Source organism: Stylophora pistillata, chromosome 4, assembly GCF_964205215.1.
Source record: "Stylophora pistillata chromosome 4, jaStyPist1.2, whole genome shotgun sequence".
NCBI classification, from domain to species: Eukaryota; Metazoa; Cnidaria; class Anthozoa; order Scleractinia; family Pocilloporidae; genus Stylophora; species Stylophora pistillata.
In genome coordinates, this window is record NC_142522.1 from 5,780,509 (window position 1) to 5,794,268 (window position 13,760).

Below are 13,760 nucleotides of genomic sequence, written 5' to 3' on the forward strand. Positions count from 1 at the left end.
AAGTCGAAATGGTAAATTGGCCACCGTAACGATTACAAAAGCTGACGTTTCGAGCGTTAGCCCTTCGTCGGAGCGAAGGCCGGGCTAACGCTCGAAACGTCAGCTTTTGTAATCGTTACGGTGGCCAATTTACCATTTCAGCTTTTTTGATATACCCAAATTATTTTGTTGTCTCTCTGTTTTTCCACCCATTCAAGGTCACGAGATTTTGTAACTGCACGGATGGAAGTTCTGAAAAAGAAAATGCAATTTTTCGACTTCTGTATTCGTTCAGATAATGAAACCCTACCTCAGATTTTTCTGTTGTACGATTTTGGTAGATGACGTTTTCACGAAAGCTTAAGGGTGAGGCAGTCATTAACTACACAGAAAAATCTGTTTTTGTTTGTAGAGATGACTTGTATTCACAGTTATAGTGAAAAAATTACCTGTAAGTAACCAGTCAAACGTTGAATGTATCTTTCTGCCACATTTACCGGTGCATCGAAATCTCGAAGAGTTATTTGGCTTTGTGGTGTACGTCCGAAAGCAGGATCATCGCGCAAAGGTGGTTCCCTTAGAGTGTTGTAGTTAAATTTGTACCATGTATCACGCCAAACTCCGTGGATTTCGCTGGTGAACTCTACAAAAAGCAGATAGATGGAAGCCAAATGAACGAAGATGAACATCCCATAGGAACAAAAATGTCATTTGAAATGCATGATGTGTACAAGAAGTTATAAGTTTTTGGACGATAGAGTTATCAAATTATCCCTGAAGCTTTGCAATCGTTCGTTGGTCAATATTATGAGTATATGTGTATATTCATCTGGATAACTGTTCTGAAATTTGCTATGTTAACAGTAACAAGCAAGGCAGGACATCATAAATCTTGTTCCATTATGTTGTGACCAAACGATGCGGCAATTATAAAACAAACCTGCGTCAGAGACCTTTCTCTTACGGTTCCTTTGGAAGGGGAAGCTTCGCAGACACACTTCAAAGGCCGGGGATACCATAGTTGTGTGTACACTTTACTTTAATCGTTTTTAAAATTAGCTGCAACTGGTGAAACTTACCAATTGTGCGAATCACAACCTGGCAAAGAACTAGCGTGACATTGCTACTAATCAACTTGAATGTCACGTAACGTCCACGCGCTGGTGGAGAACAGCGTACTTTGTAACCTCGCGGCTTTCCATAGGACACAGAATTGGTACAAGATGGATGTAAACTGGTTTTATCAGTGGATACGCCGATGCTAAGAATTCCATTATCTCGTGGACAGCAGTCGAGGTTTTCGGTGATCTCAACAGATTCAACGAAGAGAGGCTTTTCAAGGGTCACCTGCCACCAAGGGTTGGACTCCTATTCGAAATGAGGGCAAGAGAAAAGCAATGAAATAATGAGAAGAACGACAAACAAGTCAAATATTCAAAAAAACAAACAAACAACCATCACAAGGACGGACAGACGATTGTCTGAGTCACCATCAATCAAAGATTCAGATCATTTCATTTACTTTGATAAACGAACTAGCGATGTTTATAATATAGGTCATGTGATATCTCTCCTATTACATCATCTCTTACCTTCTTTGACCTAAAACATGTGGAAAAGGATCCGTCAATCGCCAGAAAAGGATAATTTGGAAGCAGAACACTCGATCGTTGGAGCGAATTTTGACCTGATAGGGAATTTTCTGAGAAGGAAAAAAAAATGGTGAACTAAAGAATCCGTTGATACCAGTTAATTTTAAGAGAATTACCTCTTGAAGAGTAAGAATTTTTTTTAAAAGTCTTAGGTCGTATCAGAAATCGGTTTAAATGAGGTTTTTTTATGTCTTACAATAACAGTTTGTTGATAACAACCTAATTGGCTATTGCATGCCAAACCATCTCACAGGAAGTATAGACTTTGGGACGTACCAGCACGTTTGGAGCACAGAGCATTCTTGTACGTTTTGCAGTCTTCATTCTTGATTCTTGGCGAATTAGCTGAGAGAACTGCACAACTCTGGTCTCCATGGTAACCAGAAGGATATCCATGCGTCCAAAACGAAGCGTTCAACGGGTTGCCATCGATCCAAACCCAGTCGTCTCGCGCCGAAAAACCAATGTATAAGTTGTACGGCTTTGGCCTCATTCCTTCCAGCTTGTTAGATATGGCAGATCTCAAGCCTTCCCGAGATACTTTGGCTAGTGTAGCACCTTTTCGACTGCAGTCTATTTGAGCGTCTTTCCATGAAAGTGCGCTCTGGGTGTGAATAAAGAAACAACCGCCATGGAGATGGAAGAAATTTGGACCACATTCGAATTGTGCTGTGACAAAAAGTTAAGGAAAGGATTTTTAATATGAGACTTTCAATACATTTGCATATACAGTCGAACCTCGATTATCTGGACTATTCGATTATCCGGACTTTTTTCTCTGTTCCCAGTTATTTTCATGAATATTAGTTAGTTGTGATCTTGAAAACTCAGAGTTGCAAAAAGGCCAATAATCCTTTCAAAAGACTGTTGAAACAGCGTATTATCCTGTGCGCTTTTCAAAATTCGCAAGTGCGACGAGACAAAGAAATATTCGGATGCGTTATTTGTAAATACATACAGGCTGTGTAGATATCACAATTAAAATGATGTTTTCTTTGCTGCATACCTTTTGTTTACATTTCTATCTCATTAATATTCATATTTTCGATTATCCGGACTCTCGATTATCCGGACTATTTACCGAGATCCCGACGAGTCCGGATAATCGAGGTTCGACTGTATCAAGGCTCTATAAAGTCCTCTAGTTAGTAATTGTTATTTATACAGAGTAAACCCTTTGGTCAGCGAAAGGTCTCTTTAAAGACCTATAAATCAGTACTTTTGAAGGTTTTTCAGCAGTTTTAGTTTTTAAGGATATATTTGCATTCGAGGCATGTAGATATATTCAGCAGAAAGATTGGGGCTTTTTAGCATTTTAAGCAATAGAAACGTTTTAAATGCCATTACTCATTGATTTGTGTGTAGAAGTATTCAACAACTCACCAGTTTGATTACACCTTGACTTGACTTTGATTATTTGGTCCACAGCTAATGCCTGATCGTACACCTGTAAACAGGATATCCTGCCACGAAAGAACTTATTCGATCTGGTCGAACCTCCAATCAGCACTTCTGAAGCAGTACCTAGTTCCATTTTTACTTTGAGAACTTTTTGGGTGACTACGCTATTATTGACAAAAATAGTTGCAATCCCTGTGTGGTAATCGTATGTTGTTCCAATAAAGTTCCATATGTCTGAGTTCAAAATGTTTTTCTTGTAGAGAATATATTCCTTTGAAGTTTTCCTATCCATGTATGTCACTTGAACACCAAGTGATTGATGAACCACCATCAGCGAGGAAGTGGAAAATCCATTAACTGTTTCATATTTGTAAATATACCCAGTGGAGTTTTGAAGATACACCCAAGCAAAAATACTAATAGAGAACCTTGTGTCAAGTTCTCCGTTATTTCCAAGGTGCACAAAACTGTCATTTATACCACTGAAGAAGAAGGAGCCATTTAGATTTTTCCAAGGACCAGGCGCAAACGTAATTTTATTAGACTTAGCTTCAGTGGCTCCGTTTGGACTCAAGTCCACCGTTCCATTTGCACCCCTCAGAGTAAAAAATGCCACTGGCATAGGAACATCTAAAAGAAAAAAAATAACGATTATTACAATTTTTTCTCATGATTGTCAAAGGATAATGGTATTTAATACGTTTAGTATAGTCGGTAAAACATTTTGGAAACAGAGCAATCAGGTGAGGTACGTATGCTCTACCTTAGAACTCATTCTGTCTACATGTTCGTATTTCTTGCTAATGTCTAATTTCTTATTCAAGGGCAGATATCTCAGCAACTTGTACAACCTGAGGCTCTTGAGCATTATCTCAGAATGGAATACCATACTCCAAGTCAACGCGAAGAGGACTCAAACTCTGTATCAAATTGCAATTAAACATTGAACTTTTCAAAGTGTTACTCTGGAATCAACCAAAAATTATTACCATAAAGACGTTTTTATTTGGGGAACTGAAATACTTTTTATTGGATAGATTTTGAATTTTAAAACGTATCGCTGGTCATCATACCAAGTGGCTGTTCACAGATGTACCCTTTCAAACTATTGCACGGTTGATCGTTCCATCGCCATCCATAACCAACCCAGTCTGAAGACGATCTTATCCCATTGTAGAAAGACCCACATTTTCCATGTCCACTCGGTTCTCCCGGGCCCCAGAGATTATTCGTGTCAGAAACCATCTGTCCATCTATCCAGACCCAATCAGTGACCTGAGTGGTCAATCCAAGATGAATTCCACCGTGAATGTCAAATTTTAGTTCTCTCATTCTATTGGCTACGGCGTCCATCGTTGACTCGTCATTGAAGACAGCAAGGTCGGCGTTGGATTGGTGGCAAAAGTTCCGTGCGTCACTCCACTTAAAGGTTGATGTTAAATAGAACAGAAAGCACGAAGTACCAGCTCTGTACCAGCCAGGTTCGCATCCAAAGGTTATATTATCGCCTAGGAAATAAGACATGAGTTTCATTTCTACGGTAGAGGCCGAAAGACATCAATTATCAGACATTGGTTTCTTATTTATGTCACCATCGCTCATCTAAAAGGTTCCTTTCCCTTATCTGCTCTAAAAGATGGTTACATGAATGAGCTTTACAACCACTGGTTAGGTTTTTTCAGTCTATGGCGTTTGAGCAGAAAAAACCCTTTGCGAGTGTCATCTTCTTTTGTATTCTCACCTGGTTTAGAAACATTAAGAGCATAAAAGGAGAATACAGTTTTTCTCCCACAGCAACTGTCATTTCGGTGATTATGAAGACTTATCATCTGACCATACGGACCTCTATCAATCATATAAATCTTTCGAGAGTTTTTCTCTGCGTCACTGCTGAGGACAACAACATCTAGTGGAAAGCTTGTGTAATTAACAACATCCAACTTTGGTGTGAAGAAACTTTTTTCCTTCGACACTGCAGGGTAAATAAAGTATGGCTTCTCTTCCAGATTTCCCCGAGGTCTTTGCAGAGTGAATCGAAATTCCTCGGAGTAAAGGCTGTGGTCGGAGGGCTGCAACCCTATTCGAAAGGTCTGGCCCTTGTAGGAAGAGACGTAAAAGGTTTTTGATTCTAGAAATGAGACAGGTAAGATAAGAAATGATATGATACAAGATTATGTAAAAGGTGGAGAACAAGTTTAGTTGCAAAGGTAAGATAGAGAGGGAAGGAAAAACTACATAAATTCAGATATTTTGATATTTGGAAGATATACACCTGGCTGAAGATAAAAAAAGGCAGCCTAAGATTGCTTAAGTGACTAGAAACAGAAAACTATTTTAAAAAAGAGGACAAAGATATGTCTTTAATAGGGTTAGTCATATCAATTTAGCCATTTGAGACGTATTCGCTTAATAATGCAAAGTGAAAATCAAAACTGAAATGACGAACCCAATGCATTATTTAAATGGGACAGAGATGCACCTTTTTGGAGACAAGTTCCCCTTTGGAAGGTGAGGTCGTCAAGTGCTGCATCTCCATAATAACTTCTGCCTCTGATACCATCTATGACTACCTAAAGAAGACAATAGAGGTAAAATCGTGTCTCGCTACCAGCACTTCTCTAATCTATAAGTCTTGCGGGGTACGTCATCGATGAGGACACTCATGGTACTTAGTAAATGAAAGGCAAAAATGCTGGGAATTGTTCAACACTGATCTATATAGAGTTATTTACGTGGTTGTAAAATTATAAAAACGTTTTTAACTTCCGATACACCTACTTTATACCGTCTTGTCTCGTTGAGATTAATTTGCTCGCGTATCCATTGATCTCCTCGATCCTCAGACTGAAGCCAAACCGGTTTAATTCTGTTTTCCTTATGGCTCTGTACGTAGATAACAACACAGCTCATGGTGGAACCAAACATGTGATAGTAAAATGTCATGCATTGTGGTCCCTGCATCCATGGACTTTCAAGCCTTGCTGTGTCTCCATGGCGTCTAGGAGCCGAAGCCTCAATATAAATAAACTTCCCAGATCCTATGTTTGGAAATAAGATGATGAAAAAGGATCTGATGACATCTTGACCCGCTTTATGACATCGTTCTTTCAGATTAAGTTTCTTACTTCTCTCTCTAGTAAAACCTTCACGTTTCAAAACCGAAAGAAAAACCGGATCACGCAAAGAGCAAGCACAGTTTGTCATACGCGATAATGAAATAGAACTAAGAGAGATGATTAAAAAGATAGAGTTTCGTAGGTACAAATTCCCTGTTTGTTTCTTGTTACTCAAACCCTTATTTTCTTCGCAAGGAGACCTTCTTCACTTTTGTCTCCAAGTTGGAACTTCTTCAAATGTCATTATAAACCATTTGTGCTCTCCTTCCCAAGCGAAATCTGCTTTTATCGTTTTCGAATTTTTTAAAATTTTGTAAAAGAACATAATTTTTTTGAGAGATGATTAAAGGGTTTTCCAGTAGCCTCCGGAACTTTGGTTTTGTTCGATGCAAGCTGATGTGAGTTAGTTTAAGTAGCAAAATAGCATAACTTTTGACGGTTAGCTGTTTTTACTTGCCTTTTATTTAACACATTTAGACATAATGTCATCTTAAACTAGGTTCTTTAGTATGGCAAAAGTAAAATCAAAAGAAGCAAATATATTTTTTTTTATCACTTTTCACAGCATTACCTGATGTATGATCAGCTCTTGGCCCAGTTTTAACGCTTGGAGTGGACATTCCAATTGACCATTGAAAAGTTGCCTTTGCATCCGGCTTCCAAAAGCAAAAATGGAAATCAAAGCTGCAATTTCCTAAAAGAGAACAAAGAAAAAGATAAGAATTGTTGGTGATTCAATTGTGGTATAGTTTTGTATTAGACATTTTCAAAACGTAAACACTAAAAAATGGAAAAGAACATTAAAAAAAAAACAAAAACAAAACAACAACAACAAGAAACAAACAAATAAACAAGCAAAAAATGGAATAGCGAGACATAATAAAATACAAATGAGTCATAATTCATTTTATTATATCGCTCGCAGCGCCCGTGGGCAAGATAAAGCGAATCCTGTGTTCTGATTGGCTACCCGAGCGGGAGAGATGGGCCCATCTTTCCCGCTCGGGATTGCCCGCATTGATCCCGCACATGAAAAAAATAGAATTAGAACTCGTTCGTAATTCTGGACAATTTTGGCGATGGAAACGCAAAAAGTGGCAGAAAGTAGTCAAAACAAAGAAACGAAAACTACTCTCATGAGTTTGTTGTGCTACAAACACAGGTGGCTTTCTTTTCAGGCTCTCGAAATAAACAAATCATTTCTAATTCTTATTAAAGCAAAATCTTTTAGCGATATAATAAATCCTTTATGAACTAAGCTTGTTCGGTCAAGATGACTGGATTAATATCCAGTCGTCTTGAACTCGTTCTTTTTTCGCATTTTTATGGACCTCGATCCATAAATGGACCTCTGTCCATAAAGGTCCATAAAAGATCCTTTTATAGACCTCGGTCCATAAATATGCCAAAAAAGAACTCGGCTAATATCCAGCCATCTTGACTGAATAAGCTTGGCTTATAACGGATATATCTTGACGTCAGTTCGACCTCAAATTATAATCAAAGATTCACAAGGGAGTGAAATAGAGAGCAATGTCTTTAATCGGAGAATTATGGAAAAACGAATGTGAATGTTGAAAGATACCACAGAAATTCACCAAGAAAATCAACTAAGCAGTGCTGCAAGTTATTGTAAAAGAAATTGTCAGCAGATGTGTACCTGACTGATCGCTTGAGGTTTCGGTTTGATTTACACACATTCCATCCGTCAATATCACATCATCGACTGCAATGTCTCCTCGGTAACTCTGGCCAACGACTCCTTGCAGTATTACCTGCAAAAATGTTGTAAGATATATTTTTCATTTATTCTCAGCATTTTTGGTCTCGTAGACTACTGCGATTTATGCGTATTGGCATTAGATTTGATTCGGTGTTATTATTATTTCAAATTGTCTGGACGTACACTTGTTTTTACAAGAACGCCCGCAAAAAACAAACAAGGACAATTTCTACGCCTCGATAGCCCATAAAATCTTCTTCACAATTGAAAGAAACGTGGAAACGTTGGCACGATATATAAATTTTATTATTTCGAGTAAATTTCTTTAGTTTGCCCATCTATTTCCCTTTCGACCGTTGTTGATTTTCTTCTGATTAGTTTTCGGTTTGAAGCTGTAGCACAGACATCTAACTTAATTTCCTGTCTAGACTGTCACGAACAAACCTGGCCCAAATTATACGAAAAGTTGATTGACCTCAGCCGGATTCTGGTTGATGCTTTTTCTCCTTAGTTTCTGTGGATGGGTGTCATAAACTTACCAGGATCATCGAGTGATGTCAAGGGTAGAGGAAGCTGGGAATGTAAGGCTGCAGAGGAAAGATTTTCTGTCGAGAAACTCATTCCACTAGAGTAGATTACCCTATTGAATCCATGAGATAAATCTTACCTGAAACTCGCCCACATAAGGTATATCAACAACGGCCTTTCTCCACTTATTTCCTTGGTTTCCATTCCTTTCCCAAATCAGGTAATATTGCTGTTGTCCGGCGGCCCTCATGAAGACATGAAGTCTTCCTATGTGTATTCCATACATGTGAAAAAAGAAGTGCAAACATTTTGGTCCCCAGATGAAAGGACTCAGCAGCTCTGCGAACTGATTTTGTTTTGCTGGATGTGAAGCATTGATGTGGATGTAACCTCCACTTCCTGTAAAGATATGTGCAAAGAGTTACATGCACTGATAAGCATCCGCAAAAAGAAAAACTAAGTGTATTATTGTAGTTAATTTACAACAGCAACACTTGCCTCAGCTTTAAGCTTAAAGTGGAGAAAAGTCACCCTAAAGCGGTGAGCAGATGGTAGAATTCGGTTGAGATGTTGCTCAACTTGCAAAAAATATTTTACCTACTCAGTAAATACATTAAATGGAAGGCGGATAAATAGTTAAATTAGCAACATCACATCCTACCATTCAAAGCTTAACCAGTGGTAATAAAGCTGGTAATCATTTTCTCGACAGATAAACGTGGATAATATGAAATGGAAGTCAGCAGAGTCAAACTTGGAGATTGTTATTCGGGAGAAACTCTTAGGAAATGTTTCGTTCTGAAGAGTAATTATCAATCAGAATACCAAGGATGGGTTAGAGCGGAAGGAAAGGTTTTTTTGAGCCATAGGAAGCTTTTTGACCATCGTTAAATTCCTAATCCCTTTCCAATTCATGACAAGATATCGTTTCCGATCAAGCACTTACCTGTGTGGTCTTCAGTCGGTCCAGTCCCTCCGCTTGGTGTTCCATCTCTTCTTAGTATCCAATCCATTTGGTCTGCGTGGAGATTACGCCATCCGCAGTAACCCTCATCAAAGGTACAGTTTACTAGAATTTCAAACGGTTAAGAAGGACGGAAACATCAGCGAAACAATAAAATGTAACATTATTTGCATGGCCAGAAATTAAGAACGGTTACTTTTCGCCAGGTGACTAACACCAATAGCGCATGTAGATTTGTTTAAAATGAACTGCGGTTATGAAACGTATATGTGCACGATCCTTCGCAGTAAAGCACTATTTAAGCAATAGTGAAAATCAGACCTGAAAAAAATTCAGGCCTGTACGGGATTCGAACCACTGACCTCTGCGATACTAGTGCAGCGCTCTACCAATTGAGCTAACAAGCCAACTGGAATCCCGTACAGGCCTGAATTTTTTTCAGGTCTGATTTTCACTATTGCTTAAATAGTGCTTTATTGCGAAGGATCGTGCACATATACGTTTCATAACCGCAGTTCATATATATGTATTTCATATGTTTGTTGTTTGAGCCTATTTTAAATAACATCTTCAGCGAGTTACGACATGGCTACTTTTTACACAAGGTCATTGTACACTCCGAAAAAAAAAAGAGAGTCGAATACCATGAAAAACGGGTAGGTAAATTAAACTAAAGCAACAGACAGAACCCATAAGTAGGCTTGCAAGTTGATGTGAAAAAAAAAAATGTTTAGCAGATAAGTACCTGAAGTTTCGGTTGGATTTACACAAATTTCATCCGTTAATATCACATCATCGATTGCAATGTCCCCTTGGTAACTCTGGCCAACGAATCCTTGTAGTACTACCTGCAAAAAAATTGTCATAGATATTTCTCAGAATTTATGGTTTCGTAAACTATTGCGACTTATGCGTATTTGCATTATATTTTCTTTGGTGTAGTTATTATTTCAAATTGTCTGGACTCTTTTTGCAAGAACGCCTCGCAAACAAAAATAAAGACCATTTCTACGCCTCTATAGCCCATAAAACTAAAAAAATCGAAATAAACATGGAAACGTTGGCATGATTTATGTACTTTCTTATTTTGGGCAACTTTCTTCAGTTTGCCCATCTATTACCCTTTCGACCGTTTTCTTTTTTCTACTAATTTGCTTCCAACTCGAAGCTTTAGCTCTGATATCTAACCTAGTATCCTGACTAGACTGTCACGAACAAACCCGACCCAAATTATGGGACAGGTTGGGTGGACCTCAACCAAGTTCTGGTTTGTCTTAATTTTTTCTTAGGCTTTGTGGATGGGTATCACAAATTTATCTAGGATCATCGAGTGCTGTAAAGGAGGCAGGGGAATGTAAGACTGAAGGGGAAAGAGTTTGTTTCGAAAGACTCATTCCGCCAGAGTAGGTTACCCATTGAATCCATGAGATAAATCTTACCTGAAACTCGCCCGCAATAGATATAAAGACAACGGCCTTTCTCCACTGATTGCCTTGGTTTCCTGTTTTTTGCCAAATCAGGTAATTTTGCTGTTGTCCCACAGCCCTCACTAATACAACAAGTCTTCCTATATCTGATCCATACATGTGATAAAAGAAGTGTAAACATTTTGGTCCCCAGATGAAAGGACTCAGGAGCTCTGCGAACTGATGTTGTTTCGCTGGATGTGACGCTTCGATGTAGATATATTTTCCCCCTCCTGTAAAGATATGCGCGAATAGTTACATGCACCGATAAGCATCCGCAAAAGAAAAATTAAGAGCATTATTGTAGTTAATTTACGTCAGCAACACTTGCCTTAGCTTTAAGCTTAAAGTGGAGAAAAGTCACTCTAAAGCGGCGAGCAGACGGTAGAGTTCGGTTAAGATGTTGCTCAACATGCAAAAAATATTTTACCTACTCAGTAAATACATTAAATGGAAGGCGGTTAAATAGTTAAATTAGCAACATCACGTCCTACCATTCAAAGCTTAACCAGTGGTAATAAAGCTGGTAATCATTTTCTCGACAGATAAACGTGGATAATATGAAATGGAAGTCAGCAGAGTCAAACTTGGAGATTGTTATTCGGGAGAAACTCTTAGGAAATGTTTCGTTCTGAAGAGTAATTATCAATCAGAATACCAAGGATGGGTTAGAGCGGAAGGAAAGGTTTTTTTGAGCCATAGGAAGCTTTTTGACCATCGTTAAATTCCTAATCCCTTTCCAATTCATGACAAGATATCGTTTCCGATCAAGCACTTACCTGTGTGGTCTTCAGTCGGTCCAGTCCCTCCGCTTGGTGTTCCATCTCTTCTTAGTATCCAATCCATTTGGTCTGCGTGGAGATTACGCCATCCGCAGTAACCCTCATCAAAGGTACAGTTTACTAGAATTTCAAACGGTTAAGAAGGACGGAAACATCAGCGAAACAATAAAATGTAACATTATTTGCATGGCCAGAAATTAAGAACGGTTACTTTTCGCCAGGTGACTAACACCAATAGCGCATGTAGATTTGTTTAAAATGAACTGCGGTTATGAAACGTATATGTGCACGATCCTTCGCAGTAAAGCACTATTTAAGCAATAGTGAAAATCAGACCTGAAAAAAATTCAGGCCTGTACGGGATTCGAACCACTGACCTCTGCGATACTAGTGCAGCGCTCTACCAATTGAGCTAACAAGCCAACTGGAATCCCGTACAGGCCTGAATTTTTTTCAGGTCTGATTTTCACTATTGCTTAAATAGTGCTTTATTGCGAAGGATCGTGCACATATACGTTTCATAACCGCAGTTCATATATATGTATTTCATATGTTTGTTGTTTGAGCCTATTTTAAATAACATCTTCAGCGAGTTACGACATGGCTACTTTTTACACAAGGTCATTGTACACTCCGAAAAAAAAAAGAGAGTCGAATACCATGAAAAACGGGTAGGTAAATTAAACTAAAGCAACAGACAGAACCCATAAGTAGGCTTGCAAGTTGATGTGAAAAAAAAAAATGTTTAGCAGATAAGTACCTGAAGTTTCGGTTGGATTTACACAAATTTCATCCGTTAATATCACATCATCGATTGCAATGTCCCCTTGGTAACTCTGGCCAACGAATCCTTGTAGTACTACCTGCAAAAAAATTGTCATAGATATTTCTCAGAATTTATGGTTTCGTAAACTATTGCGACTTATGCGTATTTGCATTATATTTTCTTTGGTGTAGTTATTATTTCAAATTGTCTGGACTCTTTTTGCAAGAACGCCTCGCAAACAAAAATAAAGACCATTTCTACGCCTCTATAGCCCATAAAACTAAAAAAATCGAAATAAACATGGAAACGTTGGCATGATTTATGTACTTTCTTATTTTGGGCAACTTTCTTCAGTTTGCCCATCTATTACCCTTTCGACCGTTTTCTTTTTTCTACTAATTTGCTTCCAACTCGAAGCTTTAGCTCTGATATCTAACCTAATATCCTGACTAGACTGTCACGAACAAACCCGACCCAAATTATGGGACAGGTTGGGTGGACCTCAACCAAGTTCTGGTTTGTCTTAATTTTTTCTTAGGCTTTGTGGATGGGTATCACAAATTTATCTAGGATCATCGAGTGCTGTAAAGGAGGCAGGGGAATGTAAGACTGAAGGGGAAAGAGTTTGTTTCGAAAGACTCATTCCGCCAGAGTAGGTTACCCATTGAATCCATGAGATAAATCTTACCTGAAACTCGCCCGCAATAGATATAAAGACAACGGCCTTTCTCCACTGATTGCCTTGGTTTCCTGTTTTTTGCCAAATCAGGTAATTTTGCTGTTGTCCCACAGCCCTCACTAATACAACAAGTCTTCCTATATCTGATCCATACATGTGATAAAAGAAGTGTAAACATTTTGGTCCCCAGATGAAAGGACTCAGGAGCTCTGCGAACTGATGTTGTTTCGCTGGATGTGACGCTTCGATGTAGATATATTTTCCCCCTCCTGTAAAGATATGCGCGAATAGTTACATGCACCGATAAGCATCCGCAAAAGAAAAATTAAGGGCATTATTGTAGTTAATTTACGTCAGCAACACTTGCCTTAGCTTTAAGCTTAAAGTGGAGAAAAGTCACTCTAAAGCGGCGAGCAGACGGTAGAGTTCGGTTAAGATGTTGCTCAACATGCAAAAAATATTTTACCTACTCAGTAAATACATTAAATGGAAGGCGGTTAAATAGTTAAATTAGCAACATCACGTCCTACCATTCAAAGCTTAACCAGTGGTAATAAAGCTGGTAATCATTTTCTCGACAGATAAACGTGGATAATATGAAATGGAAGTCAGCAGAGTCAAACTTGGAGATTGTTATTCGGGAGAAACTCTTAGGAAATGTTTCGTTCTGAAGAGTAATTATCAATCAGAATACCAAGGATGGG

At 38.5% G+C, this 13,760-nt stretch overlaps 1 protein-coding gene across 1 annotated transcript in view; it reads right to left on the minus strand.

The window, feature by feature from the left end:
• The window catches only part of LOC148732140 (MAM and LDL-receptor class A domain-containing protein 1-like), a 57,838-nt gene that overhangs the window by 26,915 nt on the left and 17,163 nt on the right, over window positions 1–13,760 (minus strand). The window contains 18 exon segments of the mRNA XM_088756411.1: window positions 429–622; window positions 1,059–1,347; window positions 1,572–1,681; window positions 1,908–2,300; window positions 3,015–3,662; window positions 4,106–4,540; window positions 4,774–5,160; window positions 5,512–5,598; window positions 5,807–6,070; window positions 6,720–6,842; window positions 7,809–7,923; window positions 8,539–8,798; window positions 9,346–9,468; window positions 10,109–10,211; window positions 10,803–11,062; window positions 11,609–11,731; window positions 12,372–12,474; window positions 13,066–13,325. Of these exon segments, the coding sequence (XP_088612537.1) occupies window positions 429–622; window positions 1,059–1,347; window positions 1,572–1,681; window positions 1,908–2,300; window positions 3,015–3,662; window positions 4,106–4,540; window positions 4,774–5,160; window positions 5,512–5,598; window positions 5,807–6,070; window positions 6,720–6,842; window positions 7,809–7,923; window positions 8,539–8,798; window positions 9,346–9,468; window positions 10,109–10,211; window positions 10,803–11,062; window positions 11,609–11,731; window positions 12,372–12,474; window positions 13,066–13,325 (4,277 nt within the window).